Here is a 22336-nt window from a genome sequence, read left to right on the forward strand (position 1 = left end):
CGGGGGGGCCGGACGCAGCGGTGAAGCGTGGGCGTTCAGGCGAGAGCATCTTAATTCTAGCAGAGTCACCCTTGCCAAGGGGTGGCACCTCCTCACCCCCAAGTCCCCACCCCACCCAAAAAAAGCTCTTTCGGGGTGTCTGCCGAGCGCGGAGGTTGGAGGAGGTGGTGGGGTCCCGTGGGTGGGGGTCCCATGGGTGGGGGTCCCGCCGTGGCGATGCTGAAACTGAGGGCTGGGTGGGCGCGTCGCTGCCCTGGGTGCTCCCACAGCTTCTGGGGGCTGGGGGGGGGGGGGAGGAGGGACCCCCTCCTCAGGAGGGAGACCCCCCCCCACTTCGAGCTCCCGCCTGCCCAATTTTAACAGCCGAACGTCGGGCAGAGTCGTCCCACCACGAAGCCGGCGCTGACCCACTCCGGGGCCGAGCCCCTCCGCAGCCACCCCAGCTGCGGGGCCCTGCGCCCCCCACCCTGCTGTAAATGGAGAGCAGGGGACCCCCCCACTCCCACCCCCCCCCCCAAAAACAGGCACCGGCTCCCCCGAAAATCACTCCCCAGCCCAGGGGAAGGTTTGTTGGCGTGGCCAGAAAAACCGCGCGATGCCACGGCCAGCCACGCCGAGGGGGCCGCGGGCTGCCCCAGCGTCGTGCTGGGGGCGGCCGTCCCACGGGGTTGGGGTTCACGGGTGCTTTTCCCCCCCACCCGTGGGAAGACGAAGATGCTGAGGGCCAGGACCTCTCCAGATCCTGCCCCAAAAACCTTTTCCCCCCCCACAACTTTCTGCGACTTTGGTAACAGCGACCGCGGTCGCGACTGTGAACACTGAAAAAACCCCAAGACCTTGCTTCAAATTATTGTTCCTTCCTTAGGGCTGACATTTCTTTAATTTTAAAATAAGTCAATAGAGGGATCTTTTTTTAAAAAAAAAAGACTCAACAAAATGTTACTTAATAATTTTTAAAAAGATACTTTACCCTTTTTTTTTTTTTTTTTTTAATTAGGTTGGGAAGCCTGAGTCTCAACTCAGGATACACAAAGAGGTATTTCCCTTTATTTTTAAAGCACTTTTTTTTTTTTAATAAATTTTATATTTCTAAAGGTGGTTTCATTTTTCATGTGTAAAATACTTCATCTGATGCAGGTAACAAAGCCATCCACAACCCTATTTTTAATGGAATTTTTATTTTTTTAAGCACATTCAGATCTTTCTAAAGGCTGCACTCAGCTCCCTGGAGCAGGGAATCCACTCACATTGTACATAAAAAATTGAGAATTATATGGAAAAAGATAGTCTGAGCCTTGCTGTCGCTTCTCCTTGGATTCTCTGGTGTGGAATAAAGCGTGGTCACTAATTGAAACTCTGCTGTGGAGTCATTCGTAACACTTCTCTCCCACGTGGATTATTTTGGGTTGCACGCCCGTTGCAGCCTCACTTACAGGGACTTTTTTTTTCCCAACCCCCCCCCCTTTCCCTGCCATAACAAGTAAAAATACCTGATTCTGTTTTGCCCAATTTAATTCAAACTGGCCGAGCACCGGCGCTGACAGAGGCTGCAGGGGTGGGCGAGCGGCCGCGCCGCCTCGTGCTCACGACAGCACCATTTCCTTAGGAAACAAAAGGATTGAACCCTGCAAAATTCCCTCCGGACTTTTTAGGGATCGTCCAGAAACCCTGACGCTCCTCCGTCATCCCCCCCAGCAGCTCCACGTCCCCCCAACACATTCCCACCCCCGAAAGAGCCTGAAGCCCCCCCCCCCCCGCCCCGAGCTGTCCCCGAACTCCCCCATTCTCGCAGGGAAGAGGGAAGGGCTGGGTGCTTAACGCCTCCAGCCTTATTTTCCAATAATTTCAAAGAAATTGGGTTGTTCCAACGGAGCGGGTGATTCTGAGGCACGTCCACGGGGTACAAGTGAGTGGAGGGCGTCGTGAGCCTCGGGGTTCTTCGAGGGGTTCAGCAGCCACACACCCCCCCCCCCAAAAACCTGCTCCGCGTGCCGGGCGGCCGTTCCCACCGCGGCATCGTTGAGGCGCAGGGAGAAAAGCGGAGCCGGGCTGGGCGCCGTGCTCCATCCTTGGCCGGACCCTCGGCCGCTGCGTTTTCGTGTCCCCGGGGGAAGCAGCAGCTCGAGCCAGTCCCGGCGGGGCTTATCCTGCCCGGTCCTGGCAGAAGGCAGCTGCCTGCACGTCCTGGCTGGCTGCGGGATGCGGGGGGGGGGGGGGGATGCAGGGTTGGGGGGGGGGGACGGAGCCCGCTGAGCCGGGGACATCAGCTTCCCGGCAGGCTCGGGGAGCAGGCGGCTAGTGCCGGAGTAGATCAACTCGCCTATTTCTTACCTGCGAGCCAAAAATAAATTACACCTCAAAGAGTTTCATACACAGCATCCGAACAAGCTCGTTCCAAGCAAAACCGCCAGGGTCCTGGTTCGGGTCCCTCTGTCCCAGCCCTGGGGTTTGGAGAGGGGTCAGAGCAGCCCCGGGCGAGGGGGCCGGCGGGGTGGGACGGGGCTCGTGCTCTCCTGCTCGCCGGGGAGGCTGCTGGCGGATTTGGGGGTTCTGGAGGAGAGCAGGATGGCTGGGTCTGGGTGCCCGGGTGCTGGCGAGCTGCTGCTTGTTTCCATCGAGGCGGAGGCGTAAGACCTACGGGGAGACAGGCAGGGTTCAGCCTGGCTGCCAAGTCACCGAGGTTTTGGCTCGGCGCGGCCAGCCCGGGCTTCCCAAAATCGTGCAAAATCCGGCGCTCGGCCGGGAAGCCGGCGGGGAGAAGAGCCGCGTCCTGTTGCTGGCTCCCGAGCCTTCGTGCTTCGCATTCGCAGACTTCCCCGTAGCCGCAAGAGCTTTGCACGGGGCGAGCTGGGGAAACGGCCCCGCACCTGAGCCTGGGACCGTGAGCGGTCCCCAAAAAAAAAAAATCGCAGCGTTTACCCCCAAATTTGCTTCTCTGGGAAGATGAAGAAGAGAAGCGGCTGGACCGCTCACCTCTCCTTCCCTGCCCTCCGCGGGGAGGACTGGCGTTATCCTGTGATGAATGTCCCCTCTCTAGCCCGGAGGACGACAGGCTGTCCCCAGGGTGGGTGACGTTGCGGGGGGGGGGGACCCCGCGGAGCTGCCGGACGCCTCCGGCTGCCGCCAGCCCGGAGCCGGGGGCCGCGGCGCCGGTGAACCGAGGCCAGGAGCTGGGCCTCATCCAGACCTCGGGCAGGGGGAAACGTCCCCGGCAAGACATGGCTCCAGCAGCTCTTGGGGGACGGGGCATGGGGCGAGGGGGTGAGGGGAATCAAGCCCTGGGGGGGGGGGGGGGAGGGCAATGGCTTCATTTTGCTGGGCCTGGTGCTGTCTGGGCTTCCTCCCCATCACCCTCAGGTCTCTGGTTTTATTTCATCCCACACACACACCACCCCCCCCTCCCGCCTTGGCTTTGCCTCCTGCTTTTCTAGTCCTTCCTTGCGCAACATCAGAAACCTTTAACTCTCCGGAGAGGAGCCTGGAGGGGAATAAATCAAACCCTCCAGTAATTCACCCCGGGCACTGCTGAGGTAATGCAGCCAGGGGCTGGCAGGCTGCTGGGGGGGGGTTGCAGATGGGGCAGAGCCTGCCTGAGCCGGGCGGCAGAGAGAAAAAAAAAAAAAATAAAAATAAAATCCCCAAAGCCCGATGCATCCCCTTGGGACCGCGATCCCAAAGGTCTGCGATGGCTGCTGTGCGCATCCACGGTGCTCAAGGGCAACGGTGCCCGGCACAACGGGCAACCGAAAAGGCTGGTGTCCAACTGGCACAGCCCAGGGATGTCCTGGGGTGTGGGAAGCACACGAGCAGCCCGGCCCAGCCCATATACAAGTTAATCATCTCCCCTCGCCTCACGGCACGGCCGGTCTGAAGCCAACCAAGGCTCGTGCCAAATAAAGCGCTCACGGCGTGATTTTTGAAGGCTGCTGGAGGGCTGTGGGAGCCTCCGGAGGTGCCCAGCCCCGCTCCGAACGGGCTGAGCTTGGGGATGGACCTTTCACGGGGCTGGCGTGGACCAGCCCACGGAGCCGGGGAGACGCAGTGTCCTGCGAGCCCATCCTCAACGCCCTCCCCTCCCCTCCGCTGCGTTAACACCCTCATCCCTGGTCAGGTACGGCCCTAGAAAAGGACATTAAATGCAAAGCCCGTCTTGTTAACGCATCTCCTTCGTTCCCCCTCACATCCCAGGTGCATTCCGGTGACACTCGGCGATGAAATACGGGTTCGTTTCAAAGGCATTCCTCCGGGCTAAGCGAACGCAGCTGAGAGCGAGCGAGCCTGTCTCCTCGCGGGGATCGTAAACCGGCAGACATTTTAATGCTCGTGAGGGCTGGCTCTGTAATTTTATCTCTGCTTTAATTTTAACTAAGCCCGAGTAGTGCTGAGAACCTGCCTTCCTGAGATGGAGAGGAGCCCGGTCCCCCTGGGCAGGTTCGGTGTTGAGCTTTTCCGTCTTTCGTAGAAAAGTGGAAGTTTTTGCTGGGGAAAAATGTTTTTTTCTGGTGGCGAAATTCACAGCAGCCTCAGTCGCCCCTTTGACGTGTCCTAGTGCCGGATGCTCTCCTGCCAATGCTGGAGAGGGGTGGCTGGGCAGCCTGTGGCTCTCCCGCTGGGAATGGTGGCAGAGCAGCTCGGGACAGCGAGGTGATGCCACCCCTTGCTCCTACACAGCAGCCGGGGTGTCCCCTGACAGCCCCGGCGAGGTGTGGGCTGCTGGGGCTCGGGCTGAGCATCCCCAGCCCCATCGGGTCCTGCATCCTTCCCCGGAGCCAGGGCAGGAGCTCAGCCCTGGGATTTTGGGGAATGTCCTGCATCACTCACCCAGGGCGGCTCCTCCTGCCCCCGGGCACCAAAGCTGGAGCCTCCAAGGCACCAAACATCTCGTCTTCTACCCGTCTGTCCTGCAGACGCCACGGTAAATGCTACACCCGCTTGTGGGGGGAAACAGCAGCCTTCGGAGGAAACTTCTGGCCTCTTAACATGCTCTATGCCAGAGAGAGGAGCAAATCCCAGAAGTGTCCGGCCAGAGCGCGTGGATGGGAGCACGGCTGGTGCTTCACATGGCCCTTGACCCCGATGGAAAAAAGAAAAATCACCCGGGGCACAGATTTCCCAGGATTTGGGCAACTCCTCGCCTCTTCTGGGAGCTCAAACCAAAAGTGAAAGGAGGAGCCCAGCGCCTGGGCTCACCCTAACCCAGCCCGGGGGGTCCTGGGCCACCTTGGCCAGTTTAACCAGCAGTGAGCAAACGGACCCGCTTCTGGCTGATTGGAAAGGACCGAGCCAGGGTGGCAAGGCAGCTCAGCCGGATGGGACCGTGCCTTCTCACCAGTCTGCAGAGGGATCTCAGCTTTTTGAAGCAGATGCTGCTTTAAATGCATTTTCTGAGCAGATCTGAATAGGGAAAGGAGCTCTCCCCAAGCTCCTTTAATACCCTGGTGCATTAATGCTGTGCAATGAGATGTATTTATAAATAAAAGAAAATGAAACAGCCACCCGACAAAGCAGACTCCAAGCAAGAGCAACAGTCCCCAAAGGGAAGATTTATCCAAGGTCTTCCAGGATAGACAATTAAGTGAGGGCAACGCGAAAAAGACAATAAATCCAGGGAGACAAATGAAGGGCAAGGAATATCACCCCTTACAACTCCACCAGTCTTCCCCCCTCCCGCCCCCCCCAGCAGTTTCAGCTTCCAGCCTCATTTTCTCCTCCAGCAGGAAAAGAAACCATTTTAATGTGCTCAAGACTGTGCTGAAAAACCGTGAGCTTGGGGGACTTCAAACATTATTTTTCCTGCCTGAGGGCTCAATCCCTCTTTCCCCGGATGATGTCTCCTGGTTAACAAGGGCATATTCACATCCAGCTATTCCAGCACCCTTTGATATTTAATAGGCTGAGTTCCAGTGGAGACCAGTATGCCGGTGCTCGCAGCAGCCATTAGCTGCTTTACATTATAAAATTACAGTCCCATTGCAAGCACTGGGTTAATTCACTTACAGGAGAGAGACGCAGCCTTTCCAACTCCAGCATCGCTTCCCCTGCGGCTGTTCCCTCTTTTTGGTCTTTGCTTAGCAAATCCTCCTCCCATTACTTCCCTGCCCGACTGGGAGTTGCTAATTGGTACCCGAATACTGCTGCAGGTTGGCACAAAGCAGATTATTATCTATTCAGCTGGAGGATGCTTCGCCTTAAGGCAAGCACCGGAGCCGCTTGGGATGAATATTAACCAGCAACGATAAGCACACGGAGCGTACCACGCTCACAGGACATGAGGGATTTTACACGGAGGCTTTTTCATTTAGCAGAGAGGTCTTTAAGATCACTAAGGGTCTTTAATCCCTCTGTTTATCATGGGAACACAACTCCTGCCAAGCGCTCAGCTTAAATAAACAGGTCTACAAGTCAACGGCCGGACGCAGAGCTGCACGTCAGCCCACACACGCGTGTGCCGAGAGCGACGGCCCCGAGTCTGGGGGGCGGTGGGGAGGGGGACTCAAACCCACCCCCCCCCACCTCCCCAAGGCCAAAATGCCTTCAGCTGGGCTTTAACAGTGCGCCCGCCTCCCCAGCACAGACTTCATCAGCACAGTGCTCTTAAAAACCATCCACCAAAGAAACCCGCGCTCCCGCCGGGCTCTTCCCACCTCTCTGGTGAATTGAGGAGGGGGGGGGCGAAGCCGTGTCGAGCAGCCCCCGTCTTTTGGGAGGGTGCACGGAGCACCCCGCCTCCCCCCGAACAGGCTAACCCAGCTGCAAACTGCAGAACTCACAGGGCTGCAAAAACGTGATGCCCACGAGAGGGAGGCTCGGGGTGGGGTGGGGGGGTGGAGGATACAGGCTTGTTCTGCTTGGGGGGCTCAGCATCCCGAGTGCCCCCGGCAGCTTTTTGATTTCTTGGGGTGAGAACAAACAACCACACACTTCGCTTCTGGCTGTCCCGGAGGGGATGGGGAACCTGGCAGCACCCAGCCACAGCTAAGGGGCAGCAATTCTGCTTCCAGCAAGGACGGGCTTTCATATTGTTAAATGATGGGGTCTGCCCCAAATACATGAGGGGTCGATACATGGGTTTAGAAAATGGGCAGTTTTCCTGTTGGTTAGAAGAGATCGTCGCCGGGCTGGCAGAAAAATGAGCGCTTAAATGTGGCACCTCCTTAAATGAAATAACCGGGGAGCTGGTCAGCAGCGCTTGCACCTACAGCTGCAGATCTGACCCGAAATTCAGGGCTGTTACGTGGCAAAGCCCAATGGCAGGAGGGTCAGCGGTGCTTGAGGAGGTGGGGGGGGGACACACACACAGGCCACGGCAGAAGGTCCCCCACTGCCCAGGCATCACTTGGGCCACTTTACAGCAATTTGCTGATTTATTTTGTCTCAGAAAGACCATTTCCCTCCCTCTCCCACTTCCTCTGGCCTTTCAAACCGTGGCACCAGGGTGGAGAGAGGATTTTTTTTTTTATTTTTTTGCGCTGCGGCTTCCCCCCAGACGTACCCTAAAAGTGAAGGCACTGGGAGCCCCCCGTCCTCGGTGGGCTGTGCCCGTGATGAGGTGGGGACCGGCGGTCTCACACCAGTCCCTGCCCCAGCTGGGGGTCAGCATGGCTTAAATTAGGGTCTCGTACCTGCTCAGAGCTTCTCATAGCAGGGTCTGGACTTTCTCGTGTTATAAATTTGCTGTTTCTACCTGCAGGGAGACCACGGCTGGGCACGGGGCCCCGGGTCCCTGCACTGAATCGGGACTGCGGCAAGACCAGCCAGGAGGAGAAATGGCACGCAAGGAGGGCGCGTGAGGCCGACCCCAGTTGCTGGCAGAAAATAATAAGAAAAGGGTCTTTTGTGGGTAGCCCTTGGTGGTGGGTGCAAGAAAAATGAGTCCTTTTTCAGTTGGCTTCCCCAGAGGACGCGGCGGTCTCTCACCCCCAGTGCCAGGGCCGACACAAGGCAGGGGCTCGTGAGTCACTGCCCGAGGAAGGCCAGAAGTCCTGATGCTGTTTTGGGGACAACGGGGACTCATGAGAGCTGGGCTGGCCTCCCATGAAGTGTCCCCGAAATCCACGGCTTGGGACTGTCACCCAGAGCTTCCTCCAGGAAATGTTAGCACGTAGCTGACCCTTCTCCCCCCCGGGTCCCCCTTTCTCCCAGTCTGACGCCACCTAAAGCGCTGAAAATGGGACTATTCCCCTCTCCCCTCACAGCTTTGCCGGTGCTTGAAAGGACGCTCAGGCGGTGGCTGGATGGTGCTGAGTACATCGAGCAAGGGGCGCAGTGCAAGGAGCGGGCAAACCTCGCTGCCCCGGCATCCTCGCTCGAGATTTTATTCCCCGCAGCGTAGGATGCTTTGCAGATCCGCCGGGATTCCGGATCCCGTCTTATCTGCAGGGCTTTAGGAGAGGGGCAGGAGGAAGCCGGGCAGGCTGGAGGCCCCAGGGCCACCCGACAGCTCCAGGCACCGGCCACCGAGTTCGCCCGGGTGGCCAGGAGAAGGCTGGAACGGTGGGAGCCACGGACGGCAGCGGGGCGGCCGCCGGCCTCGCTCGTGCGGCTTTGACACCTCAGTAACCCAAGCACATTCAGGAGGGTGTCTGCTGATTTACGCGCCCTCCCGGCTTCCCGTGAAGGGGATAAATCAGATTTTTTTTTTTTTTTTAAAGCCCTCGTTTTAAACCTTTCACTAGCCTGCCCCGGACCGGACCCTGCTAAATGAGATCGGTCGCTTTAGGGCTCCGCTGCTCGGCCCCCCCCCCCTGCAACGTCCTACCGGCCCCCGGCGAGGTTGGGAACCGCCACCTCCTCCGACCGCCGGCGTCTGGGGTTCGTTAAAGCAAATCGCTTGCACGTGGAGCGTGAGGAGGGGGCGGCTGCTGTGCGTTTCCCCCGCAGGCCCGGGCTGGGGAGACGCGTGGAGGACTGCAGGAGCGTGCGGAGGTGTCGGCGGGGAGAGGTCGGTACGTACCCCGGCTCAGTGGGATGCGGACATGGACCAAGCCCCTTCCATCCTCCAGACGGAGAAGGCGTAGCTGAGCCTCTCGTGGGCCAGGTAGTTGCAACTGGTGATCTTGTGGTCCAGCTCATCGCTCTGCAGGACCTGGTACAAGAAGTCTATGTAGCGGGCGGCCAGCTTGAGGGTTTGGATCTTGCTGAGCTTGTCGGAGGGCAGCGTCGGGATGATCTTCCGCAGCTCCGCGAAGGCGTCGTTGAGCGACTGGGTCCGCTGGCGCTCCCGCACGTTGGCGATCACGCGCTGCGTGTGCACGTCCTCGAAGGACTGCGGGACGGGGCTGCGCTTGCTCCGCTTGCCCTGCGGCGAGGGGGCACCGCAGTCCTCCGCCGGCTTGCCCCCCTGGCCACGCTTGCGGAGGCATTTCTTGTGCAGCCGCTCGCCTTCCTCCTCGCTGGTGACCAGGCTGCCTTCGGGGGAGTCCGGGCACATGCTTTCCTCTTTCATCTTCTTCTTGCAGGCGAAGGGCTCGGGGCTGGGGGGCCGGGGGGCGGGGGGGGGGGGGGTTTCTCACGAGATGCGACGGCCACAGCGCATCGGCAAGGCGGCCTGGAGGGGATCCAGCGCCCGCTCAAGAGGTGCAGCCTGGAGCATCCACCCTTCAGCCTCCCCAGACCTCCCAAGCCTTGCAGAGCCCTCCAAGGAGCTCCGTTGGTTTTTCCTTTGGGCTACGGAGAGGAGGGCGTTCGAATAACTTTGGGGAATGGCTCTTGCTGATAGGGTGAGGAGGACCGTGGGCGGACCAGGCACAGACCAATGCAGCCGTGCAAGGTAATGCAAACATCAGTGGAGCTTATGGGTTCCAGATTTCCTCCCTCCCTCCTCCACCGACACCCCCAAGCCCTCCGGCACAGATGCTCCTGCCTGCTGCCCGGATGTCAGGGGACATTGCCTATGCTAATGTGAGCACCAGCCATGGAGTTCAGAGGAGGCTTTGGGGATTTTTAGTCTTTATTATTATTATTATTATTATTTTTTAAGCCCAGTTGACCCCGTGAAAGCCAGTCAGAACTATTCACTTGCTCAGTTTGGAACAGAAGACTTGTATCTATGAGAGATTCAAGTGGAAATGTGGAGCAATGGATGTTTCCATGAGCAATATGCATATTCTCTGAACCCAAAGGAAGAATCATCAGTGGTGGGCATCCACACTGCTCTTAAGAAATGGCATAATTCAAAATGAACTCGAGTTTGCATCCATCCATCCATCTGCCCAGTCACCCATCCATCCACCCATCCATCCACACATCCATCCATCCATCCATCCAACCACATATCCATCCTCCCAGTCATCCATCCACCCATCCATCCATCCATCCATCCATCCAACCACACATCCATCCTCCCAGTCATCCATCCAACCACACATCCATCCTCCCAGTCATCCATCCATCCATCCATCCATCCATCCATCCATCCATCCATCCATCCATCCATCCATCCATCCATCCAACCACACATCCATCCATCCATCCATCCATCCATCCATCCATCCATCCATCCATCCATCCATCCATCCATCCATCCATCCATCCATCCACACATCCATCCCTCCATCCCTCCATCTCTCCATCCATCCCTCCCTCCATCCCTCCATCCCTCCACCCATCCATCCATCCATCCATCCATCCATCCCTCCCTCCATCCCTCCATCCCTCCATCCATCCATCCATCTCTCTTCCTCTGTCTGCATTTCTGGCAGTCTACAATAGCCCTTATTATACAGAGGGAAGCCAATACTCATCCACCATCTGATTCCTTTCAAATAAATATGGCAGCTATTGCAGCTCAGGAGGGTGTAATAGCTCCAGACCCTGTTGCTGACTGGATCCAGACCAGTTCAGCCCCTGATTTCCCCAGGACATCCAGCAATATAAGCAATATTGCTTCTTTACACTGTTTCTGAGCTTGCCTACAAACAAACCCACTTTCTCCTCTCTGCAGTCTCTTTTAGACAAGGTTGGAGCTCCAGGTTCAGACTACCAAGCCATAAAATATTCTGCACAGGTCCCTCCTTAGATAGTTTTTTACCCTCTGTTATCTCAGAGCAGCCTCTGCTCCTCAGGCTCTCCTGGCGTTGCTCCCTGCTCTTGGTCATCGGGAGGTGTCACCCTGAGTCTCTTTGGAGGGACCCAGAAGTCCTGCCACGATATCGGGATCCATTCCCAGCAGAGCTCCATAGCCCTTGCTACAACCTTGCTTTGTTAGTCTGTCTTAACATGAGAGCACAAAGGGGTACGATGGGAACAGCATAGTTTAAAACAGCAGCAGTAATTCATCAAAACAATTGAAACAATATCAGTAAAACATAAATTGGTGAGTTGACATATGCCTGTCTCTGTATAGACATTTTTTAATTCTCTCCTTTTTATAGCACCTAACAAATTTCCGTATATAATCTATTTTACTAACAGAAATATAGAATGTACCACAGAGTTCTCCTACACTGCACCGTGCTGATCCCCCGCCTACCCCCAGACTGGCAGTGACGGGGATGTGGCAGCTCAGGCTCAGCATGACCGGGAGGCTGCAGGAGAAAGTCCTTTAAAAGGCAACGACCTTTTCCCATCGTCTTGCTGCATATAACAAATTAATATTCTCATCTTGTCAGTATTAGCTTCATCCTGAATAACCTACACCGTTGTACTGCAGTCTTCTCCTGAGCCTCTGTCCAAGAACCTCTGACCCCCTCCCTACAGCCCAAGGAGGAGGAAGAGGAGGAGGAGGAGGAGGATGGCCAAGCAGTAAGACCGAGCGACTTGGCCAACTTTGCTCAAGTTCCCAGTAGAAAAACCTCAGTTCGAGCTCAGCATCGAGGTATTTCTTAAAAACAAGCTCCGTAGACCTGCCAAGCGCCCGCCGAGCCGTGTTGACCAGCCACGGAGCCCGCTGTCCACCAGTGCTCACAGCAAAACCCCTCCCACCCCCCCTTCCCCTCCCTAATTACACCCCCCCCGGGGGGGCCGCCGTTTCACCCAGGATCCAGCCACCCTACAGGTGCTTTTCTCTATTTGAAAGAAATACGCGTTTGCACAGTCTTCCACGGGTTTCTCCTGAACATCCTTCACGCTGGGTGGGTCGGGGGTGGGTGGGGGGGGGCAACCTCAAAGTGCCACCTCGGCCCCTGTCACCGAGTGATGCAGGACGACGATTTCGGCTCGGAGAGGGTTTTGGCTCAGCCCCATCCTCCCCGCGCTCGCGTCAGCTTGGCAGGGGTGGTGGTAGCCACGGGTGGGGGCTAGCAGAGAGCCAGCCTCTGAAAAAACCACCCGATGGTGCTGAAAAGGTGCTCAGAAACGGGTCACTAAGACCCGCTGGGATGGAAGCCCGGTGACTTTGCTCCTTCCCCCCGCACCGAGCCCGCGGTGCCGGCGGGGGCACCGGCTCGCCGCATCTACTCACACGCGAGCGTTGTCAAGACAGCGACTAATATCAGATGTTCGTAATGCAGCAAGACAATAGATCACAGGGGCCTGGGAAAGCGAGAGAAAACAAAGGGCGAGGAAAAAATACCCCAGGGAGGGCAGGATTTAGGCAGGATCCAGGGTCCTCTGATCCTGCACTTGGAGGAGCTGGCTCAGCTCTGCCGAGGGCTGGGGAGCTGCCAATTAACACCAGCTGGGGCACGGGCTTGCGCCTGGGGTTTATTTTTTTATTATTTTTTTTTATTGTTTTCCTTTTTTTTAACAAAACAAAACAAAAAAAGCTTAATTTAATTTCACTGGAGAATGGTTTTGGACGAGGGAAGTGAAGTTTGGTATTGTTGCTGATATCCTTGAGCAAAAGGAGAAATACAATGAGCTTTGATCTGCAGGAAGGATCAGCTAAGCACCCTGAACTGCTCGAGCGGGGTTTTTTACCCAGATTGGGACGTTTTGTGGCAAGAGTATTTTTTCCCTTAAACATTTCAAGTTGTTCTTTCAGTGAGTGTTTTTTTGGAAGAATATTAATATAAACTTTTCATGGAAAGGTCACGAGTCACCAAACTGGTTTTAATAACTTTGCTTTTCCAGCTAGCTGGGGGTTTTATAGCACTCGTTTTGACAGATCAGTGAAAATTTCAGACCTTAAATATGCGGAGAAAAAAAAAAGAAAAAAAAAAAAAAAAAAAGCCTAGTGAGAAGCCACCAGATGGAAGATTTGAATTCCCACCATGTCCCAGCCCCTCTGCCTACCTCCCCTCCCGGTCCTCCTTCGCCCTCTCACTACTCACATCCATCTTTCCCGAGCGGCTTTTATTTTTTTGGCTTAGGTAGGAAATGCCCCTGGAGCTGGGGTGTCCTCAGCAGATCGGAGCCTGGTTCGCAGGGCTCCTGGCGGGGCCAGTTACCCCTCTGGAGAGAAAAGGAAGGTGAAAAAAAGAAAGCAAGGACACTACCAAACCACACACGGGCAGAGGGCGAGGGAGCAGGGAGCCCATCGCCTGGAAAACCGGGGCTGAGGCACGCCAGGAACTTCAGAGAGGCTGCAGGGAGCTCTTCTGCGGGGTCAGGGCGGGAGCCAAAGGGGCTGCAGCATCCCCCCCCCCCCCCCAACCACCTCCTCTGCCCCATAAGCAGGTCCCCAAAACCCCCTGGTGATCCCAGCTCCGCTCTCCCCGTGGGGACCTCTCAGTGCCAAGAGAGCTGAGCTTTGCCCCAAACACTCACCTCCTTTCGCTACAACTCACCGGCTCCCACTAACCTCGGTCTGTCGCCCTGGGACATCCCAGCCCCTCCCCGTTGGCCGCAGGTCTGTGGGGATGGTCCCCCCAGCTCCCCCCAAAACAAGAGGGGGTTGCTCTCTGCACGGGACAGTGTGGCACTGCCGTGTCTCCAGGTCCAGCTCTGCCCCACTCAGGACACCCCACAGGGGAGCAGGGGGACCACTTATCAGCGCAAATAACAAACCTATTACATCAATTTGCTTCTTACTCGCCGGTGATAGACGTCACATCTTTTGGCTTTTTGGAGTTGGAGGAGCTGCCCTGACCTTGCTGGGCACACTGGGCTGGCTGTGATGGGAGGAGGTCTCGGGGGCACACGGGGGGGGGGTCTTTGGGTTAATGCACACGGGAGAAGAGCTCGCACGGAGCTGATGCCCCCCCACCACAAGCACAGGGAAGGTGGCCAGGGAGCTTCTCCATCCTTGGGTTTTGGGAAGGGGTTGAACACGAGGTTTTTCTTGTGTTGCGTGGCATAAAGCAAGGGCGGCATCTGCTATAGCGGCGTAAAGGGGAGTGACGGAGGGAGCTGGGTTCAACCCAAACAACCTCCACAGACGCAACGACTCGCCCTTGGTGGGCAGAGAGGGGCTGGGACTTGACACACACCACGGCCTGCGTGCAAACGCCGGTTTGGGCCAGAGAAGCTGAGAAAGTGCCACCCCCCCCCCCCCCCGGCTCCACCCCCGGTTTGCAGGCTGGTAAAACGGGGCTGCAAACCTGCCCAGGGCTGCGAAGAGCCGGGGCTGCGCGGGGATAACACGGTGCATGTGTGAGCCCGGTGCTGTCGATAGCATCGCTTTGATGGCCAAGGACCTGATTACGCCTGCAAATAATTCTGGGCACAAAATCAGAGGCTGAGCGTCGACGCGGAGGGTTGGGTGTTTTTTTTGGGTTTTTTTGGTTTGGTTTTTTTTTTTTGTGTCTTTTGCAAGCTCCTTTTCTTTGTTAGAGAGGACAAAAATAATCTCTATTTTATCCTGCGTGAAAAAAAGGAGGATAACGCTAATAAATTGAGAACATTAAAGGGAGCCAGGAATAGCCGCTGCCCCTGGAGGCTGGGGAAGCAGCTTTGGTTTCGCAGGTTTTTCTAGTTATTGCAGCGTTAGAGTGGAAACATGTGTGGTGCGAATAAAAATGCGAAGCATCCGCTGTAGCGTGCTGTTGCTGCAGCAACCGCAGGGAATATGGGCGAGGGGGATCGTGCAGGGCTCTGGCTGTAAAAGGGAACTCGAGCGCTGCGGGGTCCTTTGATCCGCGCGCCTGCAGCTTTGATTGATGGCCTCGCAATTCATTTCCTTGTCAAAGTGACATAATGTTCCTGGAACTTGCTGAACTTTTTAAGAACTAAAAGATGTTCCCCACCAAAACGCGGGCCCGCTCCACCCCTCCCTGAGTGGGGGGGGGGGGGGGGGGGGCAGAAGGGACTGAGGGGGGTCGGGGGGGGGGTGGTATTGGTGAGACTGGGGCGCCAGTCGCGGTGCTTCGCCGCCCTCGCTTTGCCCCTTCCCCGGAGCGGAGCCGCGGGCCGGGGGGGATGAGCTGTGGAGGGATGGAGGGACGCCCCGCGTGCCACCCGCAGATGCCAACCACCACCACCCCCCCCCGCCCCGCGCCACCCCCATCCTGTTCCAGTTAATTTTTCTATGTGAAATTTCCCCCACCACCACCACCACCACCATACCCCCCCCCCCCCGCCGCCTTTTCTTCCCCATCTGTTTCCATCTGGCCATCAAAGGAGCAAAACGCCATGTTCTGGGTCCCGCTGCCAAGAGCCTCCCCGCTCTCCCACCGAATAATTCCCACCGAAGCGGGCTCCAGCCCAGCCCGGGCTCGGGGGGGAAGCCGAGAGGGATGCGGGGCACCGCAGCCGAGCCGAGTCCTCCTCCAGCCACCTCTGCCCTTGGCTGGGAGAGCAACCGCCGCCTGCAACCGCGACCTTGCTCTGTCCTTGAATTTGCAGCAAGCCCAGGCAGCGCTGAAGTGGATCAAACCCACCCCCCTCCCCCCCAGCCCCGCATCTGCTTTCCTGCTAGTAATAAAAGATCATCGCAAGCAGTTTCTCTTCCTATTTACTCCGGCTTTCTCCTCCGAAGGACCCAGCTGCTTTGCAAACGCCGTGCGATGCCTCGTAGGCACGAATCCACCCTGGGGAAGGCGCCCCAAACGATGGGGCGGGGGGGGGGTGGTGGGGCGGGGGGGTGGGTGCTGTGGGCAGTAAATAGCTGCACGAGCGTTGCCCCAGGAGATGATGGGGCGAAGAGGACAAATGCAGCCTTCGCAGGCAAAGACACTCTTCAGGAGGAGGAAGCGAGAGCCCTCCAGCCCTGGTGCTCCTGCGAGCAGCAAACCCGGCCCTGCCTGGTGAGCAGCCTCACCCTGAGGCTGCTTCATCCCTCCAGCAAATATTTCTCCTCCTCTGCTCAGCCCTGAGGCGTTGTTCACCCCTGGCTGTATCACCCCGCACTACCAAGCACAGTTTGGCTCCATCAGCCTGTGAGCAGTTGTGCTTATACCTGTTGTTGCCTTGCGCCTCGGGAGCAAATAAAAACCTCTCTCGTTCTTGCTTTTCGTTTCTTGCCTGGGATTTAAATGCGAGGCAGGGAGCACCTTGTGAGCTGTGCGTCCCTGCTTCCCGCAGCTCCCCGGCTCTGCAGACCCGGCTGCAGGACCCGGCGCTGGCTCCAGATGTGCAAAACCCCCCCCCCCTTCCTCTGCCTTACTCCCACCATGCGCATCTGGCCGAGGACAACCTTCCCCCAGCTCGGAGGCGCCAAGAGTTGCGCCTCACGAGCGGGTTTGGTGGATGAACGGGGCACTGTGAGGCCACAGGGTCTGCTTGATGCATTCGAGGGGAAGGAAACAAGGCGTGCTGAGAGGGAACTTTGGAGGCGAGGGGCTCGACCGGGAGCTCTTGCATTTCATCCCAGTGCTTCCCAGTACCCAGCTGGACCTGGGCTAGCACCAGTAACCCAAGGTCAGTGACTCACCGTCAGACGGAGCGAGGATCCCGACGGCTGTGGCTGCGTTAGCAGGAAGCATCTTCCCATCACGTTGTGCAGCAGCTCGGCTACTCCTGCGGTGAGTCACCTCCAGCCAGGAGATCCTGCAGCCTCCAGTCCGGTCTGTGGGAAGAGAAACCAAAGGGTTGCCTCCTGCTCCTAGGGAGTTTCATGCCTTAATCCTCTCTGAACGTGTAAATGATGCCTAATTCCCCACCACCACCCCCGGCTCCAGACCCACTTCCCCCCTGCAAAGGCATCAAAGCCTCCTCTCGCAGCTCTGAACCCCACAAAAGCAGCTTCCAAAGTGTGGGAGCTCACGAGAGGAAATACAGTCGTTCTTATTTTTTGCGAGCTGCGCCCCTGGGCTCCACACCAGCCCATTTCTGCCTTTTCCTGACCCTCAGGATGTCTGGTCTGCGGGTCACCCTGTGCCCATCCCTCTGTTTCAGGCTCAGATTTTTCCAGCATCCAACTCCTGGGCACCTCTCGCAGCTCTAACCCCACTTCCATACGTACATAGCTGTCTTACTCATCCATTCTTCACACACCTTTTCCCTCCAGCTACCACGTGCGTGGCCACGCACTTTGCCATCCCATTACCAAGCTCTCCCCCTCTCCGCCCTGCACATGCTCCTGAAACCCCAACAAAGCCAAAAAGTTAGCTCTTTTCTCCCGTGGCACACTGAACCTGGTTTCTTGCTTTAAAAGGAATTTGATTGAGGCAAATATGTATTTTTTTGTGTACAGTTACTTCTCTCTGCACAGAACTGGCGAGGATCCAGTAAGTCAAAGCCATCCTGACCTCCATCTGCCCCATGCAGAGAGCCACGCGATCCTCCAACTTCAGCTCAAGTATTTGTGGGAAAGTGAAGTTCAAAACTGCCATTAGCAACAAGACAAACATTTATGGTGGGTTTTGCTTAATCTGTGAGCAAAACAGCCTCTGGAAAAATCTGTGCGGGAAGGTGTTAGAAAGGCAGAGGTTGAATTTGCCCCAAGGGGTCCCTGCCCAAGAACATCTTCCCCAGATGAGAGGAGACGTTTCACTTGGTGTTACTCCTAAGCAGCATCCACACTGTCTTGGTCCCTTGTGCTCCTGCTCACAGCAAATTGCCCAGATTCAGGTTCAGGAACGGGGAGGGTGAAAACAGGGGAAAAACACTGTGAGTTTTTTTCCTGGGGGCAACCAGAGCCAGACCGGTCCCGTCCAGGGAAGCAAAAAAGGAAGACACTAGTGAGAATACACATTTCATAACAGTTTTCCTTGGGCTGTTATCTAAATGCCGCAAAGCCTACCAGCAGGATAAGGCCACAAAAGTATAGAGCAGACAGACAGACGGATGATACCGATGATGCACATCCCAAAGAACGCCGAGTTATTTACATGTGAGCAACTTTGCAAGGACTCGAAGCTGACTCAGTTTTCTGCATGTCCTCCCTCCGAGCCGTGGGCCAAACTGGAGCTGTGCCAACCCCGGGGATGGAGGAAAAAAAGGGGTCTCAGAAAAAGCCGACCCGCCGGGTCTTCTCCACACGCTCATGCAAACCGTCGGCTTGGAGCAAACCAGCAGCTCCCACTCACGGCCCGGTGGCTTCCCACAGCTCCCAGCTGGTCCTTGCTTGGCAGAGCAGAGTTATGAGCATCAGCTGAGCGCACGATTGGGTGGGATGGGAGAGGAGAGGACGGGCCCTCTCCCACCCCCAGCCTCTAGACCCATCAGCATCATCCTCCACCACCCCGCGCCCCGGTTTGCTGTCAACCAAGTCACAGAGGGCAAAGATGAGGAAGGACCTCGGAGAAGGGGGATTGAGCGAGTGCTGGAATAGAGGGTGGTAGAGAGCTTGGGCCTTTCCCCACCTCGCTGCTACTTTGGTGCCAGTGAGAACCCAACTCTGCAACCTGTAGAAACCGCCTTTGCTCTCCCCACAGCACAATCCTGGGCAGAAAGCAGACCCACCGAGCCCACAGACCCTCCAAAAACCTGGTCGAGCAGGGGTAGCGTCTCTGCCTCCAGCCCGAAGAGCTCCAAACCCTTTTAAAGCTGCCTGGGGAAGAGACTCTGCAGAAGTTCAAAACCACCAGGAGACCCGTGGGCTGGCGTGTCCCACGGTGCTCCGGCTCATGGATGTCCCCAGCCCCCCCCCCCCCGCATGCCCCCTGCTCTTCGTGACCAGCCAGGGTGAAGATGGTTTGCAGGAGCCCTCCCAGTTGCCCCATTTGGGCATCCCCCGAGGGAAGAACACTTTTCTCCCATGCTGCTTTCCACCCTCTCCTCCCTCGCGGTCCCAGAGCTGACACCACTCCCAGCCCCAGCAGCACATGTGGGAGGACCCTGCAAGCCTTCAAAGCCCTGTCTGGGAGAGACGAAAGGCCGGTTAAACTCCTGGCTGGAGATGAAAGGAAACTCTCCCCTCCGCGGCTGGAACGAGTTGCTGGTGCTTTGGAGTCGGGTTTGAGGCCCATTTCCTGAGCGCCATGGCAGGAGCTTTCATTTGCAGAGGGACTTCGCTAACGAGCCACGGGGCTGCCGCCGGAGCAGATGGCCAAATCGGCCACGGCACGTCCCCGGGCACGTCGGGAGGACGCCGGGCTCCGCAGGAGGGGGATGCTCCAGCAGCTCAGGCTGGTGCTCACACCCTCTGTAGCTCCGCAGGGGAGGGCTCCCGCACAGCTCAGCGGGACCCCACCGTCCCTCGGGGGTGATAAAGCCACGGGCAAGGATGGGCTGTCCAGCCGGGGCTGGCAGCAGGACGGGGCTGAGCAGAAAGGGGAGATGTCAGCTCCTGCTCCGAGCGCGGATACACAGCCCAGGGCTGAGGAGGCGGCCGGCTGGGCGGATGCGAGCGACAGATTTTACTCATTTTGTCAAAGGAAATTCTATTCCGATTAAAACCCGTTTGATCTTGATGGAGAAGGGGGCAGGGCGGGGGTAGGATTGGGTTTCTCTCCAACTGTTGGGCTTTATTGGGCGAATGTATCAGCTAAAAGCTTCCAAGTAAGATTTACAGGAGGGAAAGGCAAGGGCACGAGCTGCAAAATCTGGAGATGACTTCAAGGGGGTTTATTAAAAAAGGGATGTGGCGGGCAGCACGGAGGAGGGAGGGATCGAGCTGCTCGTTCGGGGCCACGCGGGCTGCAGAGTCAGGTGCCCTGGTAGCCACAGGCACCCCGGGGCTCCCCCCCCCCTCTCCTCCCACCGTGTGCCTGTGTGTCACTGCTGCCTTGGGACTGGGTTACCCGGCGTCAGAGCTGAGCTGAGCCCAGAACGTAGAGACACTCGATACCAAAGGGGTTTATGAGCGCGGATTAAGCCGCGCGACTGCTGGAGGGACAGAGCAGAAGGCAGGGCAGCTGGGTAACGTCTGGAGAAATATTGTCAGAGCTGGGGAAACACAAGCAGACCTGAACGCGCGGTCCTGAGCGGAGGAGCCCGAGGCAGTGGAAAAATCAGGGATGTTATGAAGGCGATTTGAGCATCAGGAGGCAGACGGAGCCCCTCCAACCCCGGCAAGCAGTTCCTACACTGACACAGCCCGCTTCACCCGCTCCCGAGTCAGTCATGAGTTCAAATTCAGCACTTTTGGCTGGGATAAAAGGTCAAGCCATGGAAAATTGCAGCTGAGACGGCTTGGAGAGGTCGACCCGTGTGTCCCTCTGTCCCCAGGATGGATGGGTTGTGCCTCTGCCACGTCTGCAAATGCCTGGCCGGTTTGTCCTGCCAGCAAAGGGGACCAGGCAGGCCACCCCAGCAACCCGCTGCCGTCACTAATCCTTCCCAAAATCTAACCTGCCTCTGGGCTGTGGTTTAAGCTTATCACTTCTTATCCTATCTGGGCTGGACCAGAAGAGCAGATCCTCCCTCTCCTCTATAAATGAGCCCCCCCAAAGACCATGGTCGGGTGTTCTCTCAGCGGTTCCTTCTCCAGACCAAGCAACAAAGACGCGTTCAGGCTCGCGGTAGGTTGTGCCTTTCTCAAAAAGCCGTACCTGCTGCTCTCTGCAGGTCTCCTTGAGCTGCTGCCAGCTGCCACCAAGCACGGTACCTGATGGGTGCAGGCACGTAGGGTTGAGCCGGGGGGGGGGGGGGGAATGAAAGCCAGACAAGGCAAGGAAAAGATCATCTTGGTGGGAAAAACTCTTGAAGGAGGAGATGCCACATCGCTGCCTCGCCGCAGCTTGGGCTGGGCTCTGCCTCCTGCCCGGGCAGCTGATTTTCCAAAGGGTTGATTCCTCCCCATCAAGGAACGAGAATCCTCCAGTTCCTCACCTTCTCCTCCATCACCAGAAAAAAAAAAAAAAAAAAAAAAAAAAGGTTTCTTCCAGGCTGTAATGGAAAAGGGCCTGTCTGTGATGCAAAGCACTGCAGGGTTGGGTGTTTTCAAGGGAACCAGGAAAGTCTCAAATTTTGGTTTATCTGAGGGCTGGAGGGAGAATTGTGGGTTGGGGCACATGGGCAACGGACCATCTTCCAAGGGAGGCTGTGATAAAACGTAATCTGAAATGAGTGATCATGAGCTGACGTGGGTTAAATTGGATGGATAGCTAAAGTATAAGTGTTTCGCTAGAGAACCACTTCTTTCTGGATTTTGCTTTTTTTTTTTTGTTTGTTTTTGGGTTTTTTTGAGACAGAGAGAGAGGGAAAACCCCACTGAAAGTTCAATTTACAAGTAGAAAGAAAAAGAATCAAAGGAAACATTTATTTCTTGGAGATCTCTGTAGGGATAAACTCAGAACTGTCCTAAGGCAGGTTGAATTAAAGCTGGCTAAAGAAGGTCAGACAGAAAGCCCTTTAGATGTATACAGAAAAAAAGAGGGCAAAAAATAAGCTTATGTCTGTGTAATGCAGATAGGATTGAGTTTAAAGGTAGTTTGGACATCTCCCCCCAGATTACACCACAACTCAGTGTGGAGGATGAGGACACAGGAAAAGTGCAACAGGAGGAGTTTATGGAGTGAGCACCTTGGAGGCGAAGGCAAATCTCCAAGAGTATTGTGTGCTGAAACCCGGATCTGTAACAAATATCATGGCTTGGTGGAAAATAAAACCAACTAAAATAAGCAAATACGGAGCTTTTACTGACAGAAGGGCAAGAGGGGTGAGTGAGTGTGACCCCGGCAGTGCGCAAGGCTGGGAGGAAATCTAGAAGGCAAAAATCATCAAAGATGGGGAGATAATTGGATTAAAATGGCACAGAACAAGCTCACCTTGGCTAACTCAATAATTGTCTTTGATGAAAAATTATTCTCTGAACAAAGGCCAGGCAGTAGATCTCCTCTATCTGGACTTTATGAACACGCTTGATAAATTGCTCCATAGGTACTTGTAGGTAAACTGGAGAAAAGGGGGTTTCAACTGGGGAAACCACGACAGGAAGGAACGAATCAAATGGGCTGTTGTGGAAGAGGGACTGCCACCAGCTCGGGGTCCCTCGGCGACTGGCTGGGGACAGGCTTTCTTAATATTTTCATTTGCCTAAAAACCAGGAGGGAGGTCAAGGCAATCTGCAAGTGACGCAGACTCACTGCAACGCAAAGGCATTGGCAGCAGAGAGGAGGATCTGAGTGCAAGACCTGGATGCATTAAAAGATTAGAGTAACAAAAATGGAACCAAGTTAAATGTAAATTCGGC

At 56.3% G+C, this 22336-nt stretch overlaps 1 protein-coding gene across 1 annotated transcript; it reads right to left on the reverse strand.

Annotated features, from left to right (window-relative positions):
* Window positions 1–1791: 1791 nt before the first annotated feature.
* On the reverse strand, window positions 1792–9802 carry LOC122153780 (twist-related protein 2-like). Its single transcript, XM_042796749.1, has 2 exons — window positions 8954–9802; window positions 1792–2634 (listed from the first exon to the last, which is right to left on the reverse strand). The coding sequence occupies exon 1, from the start codon at window positions 9443–9445 to the stop codon at window positions 8960–8962; it is 486 nt and encodes a 161-aa protein (XP_042652683.1). The 5' UTR covers window positions 9446–9802; the 3' UTR covers window positions 1792–2634; window positions 8954–8959.
* Between the last annotated feature and the right edge of the window lie 12534 nt (window positions 9803–22336).

The sequence above is a fragment of the Tyto alba genome, unplaced genomic scaffold (genome assembly GCF_018691265.1).
Source record: "Tyto alba isolate M040663 unplaced genomic scaffold, T.alba_DEE_v4.0 Super-Scaffold_23, whole genome shotgun sequence".
NCBI classification, from domain to species: Eukaryota; Metazoa; Chordata; class Aves; order Strigiformes; family Tytonidae; genus Tyto; species Tyto alba.

Coding starts and splice junctions, on each gene's coding strand:
- LOC122153780 (XM_042796749.1), bottom strand. CDS start 9,445: ATGAAAGAGGAAAGCATGTGCCCGGACTCCCCCGAAGGCAGCCTGGTC.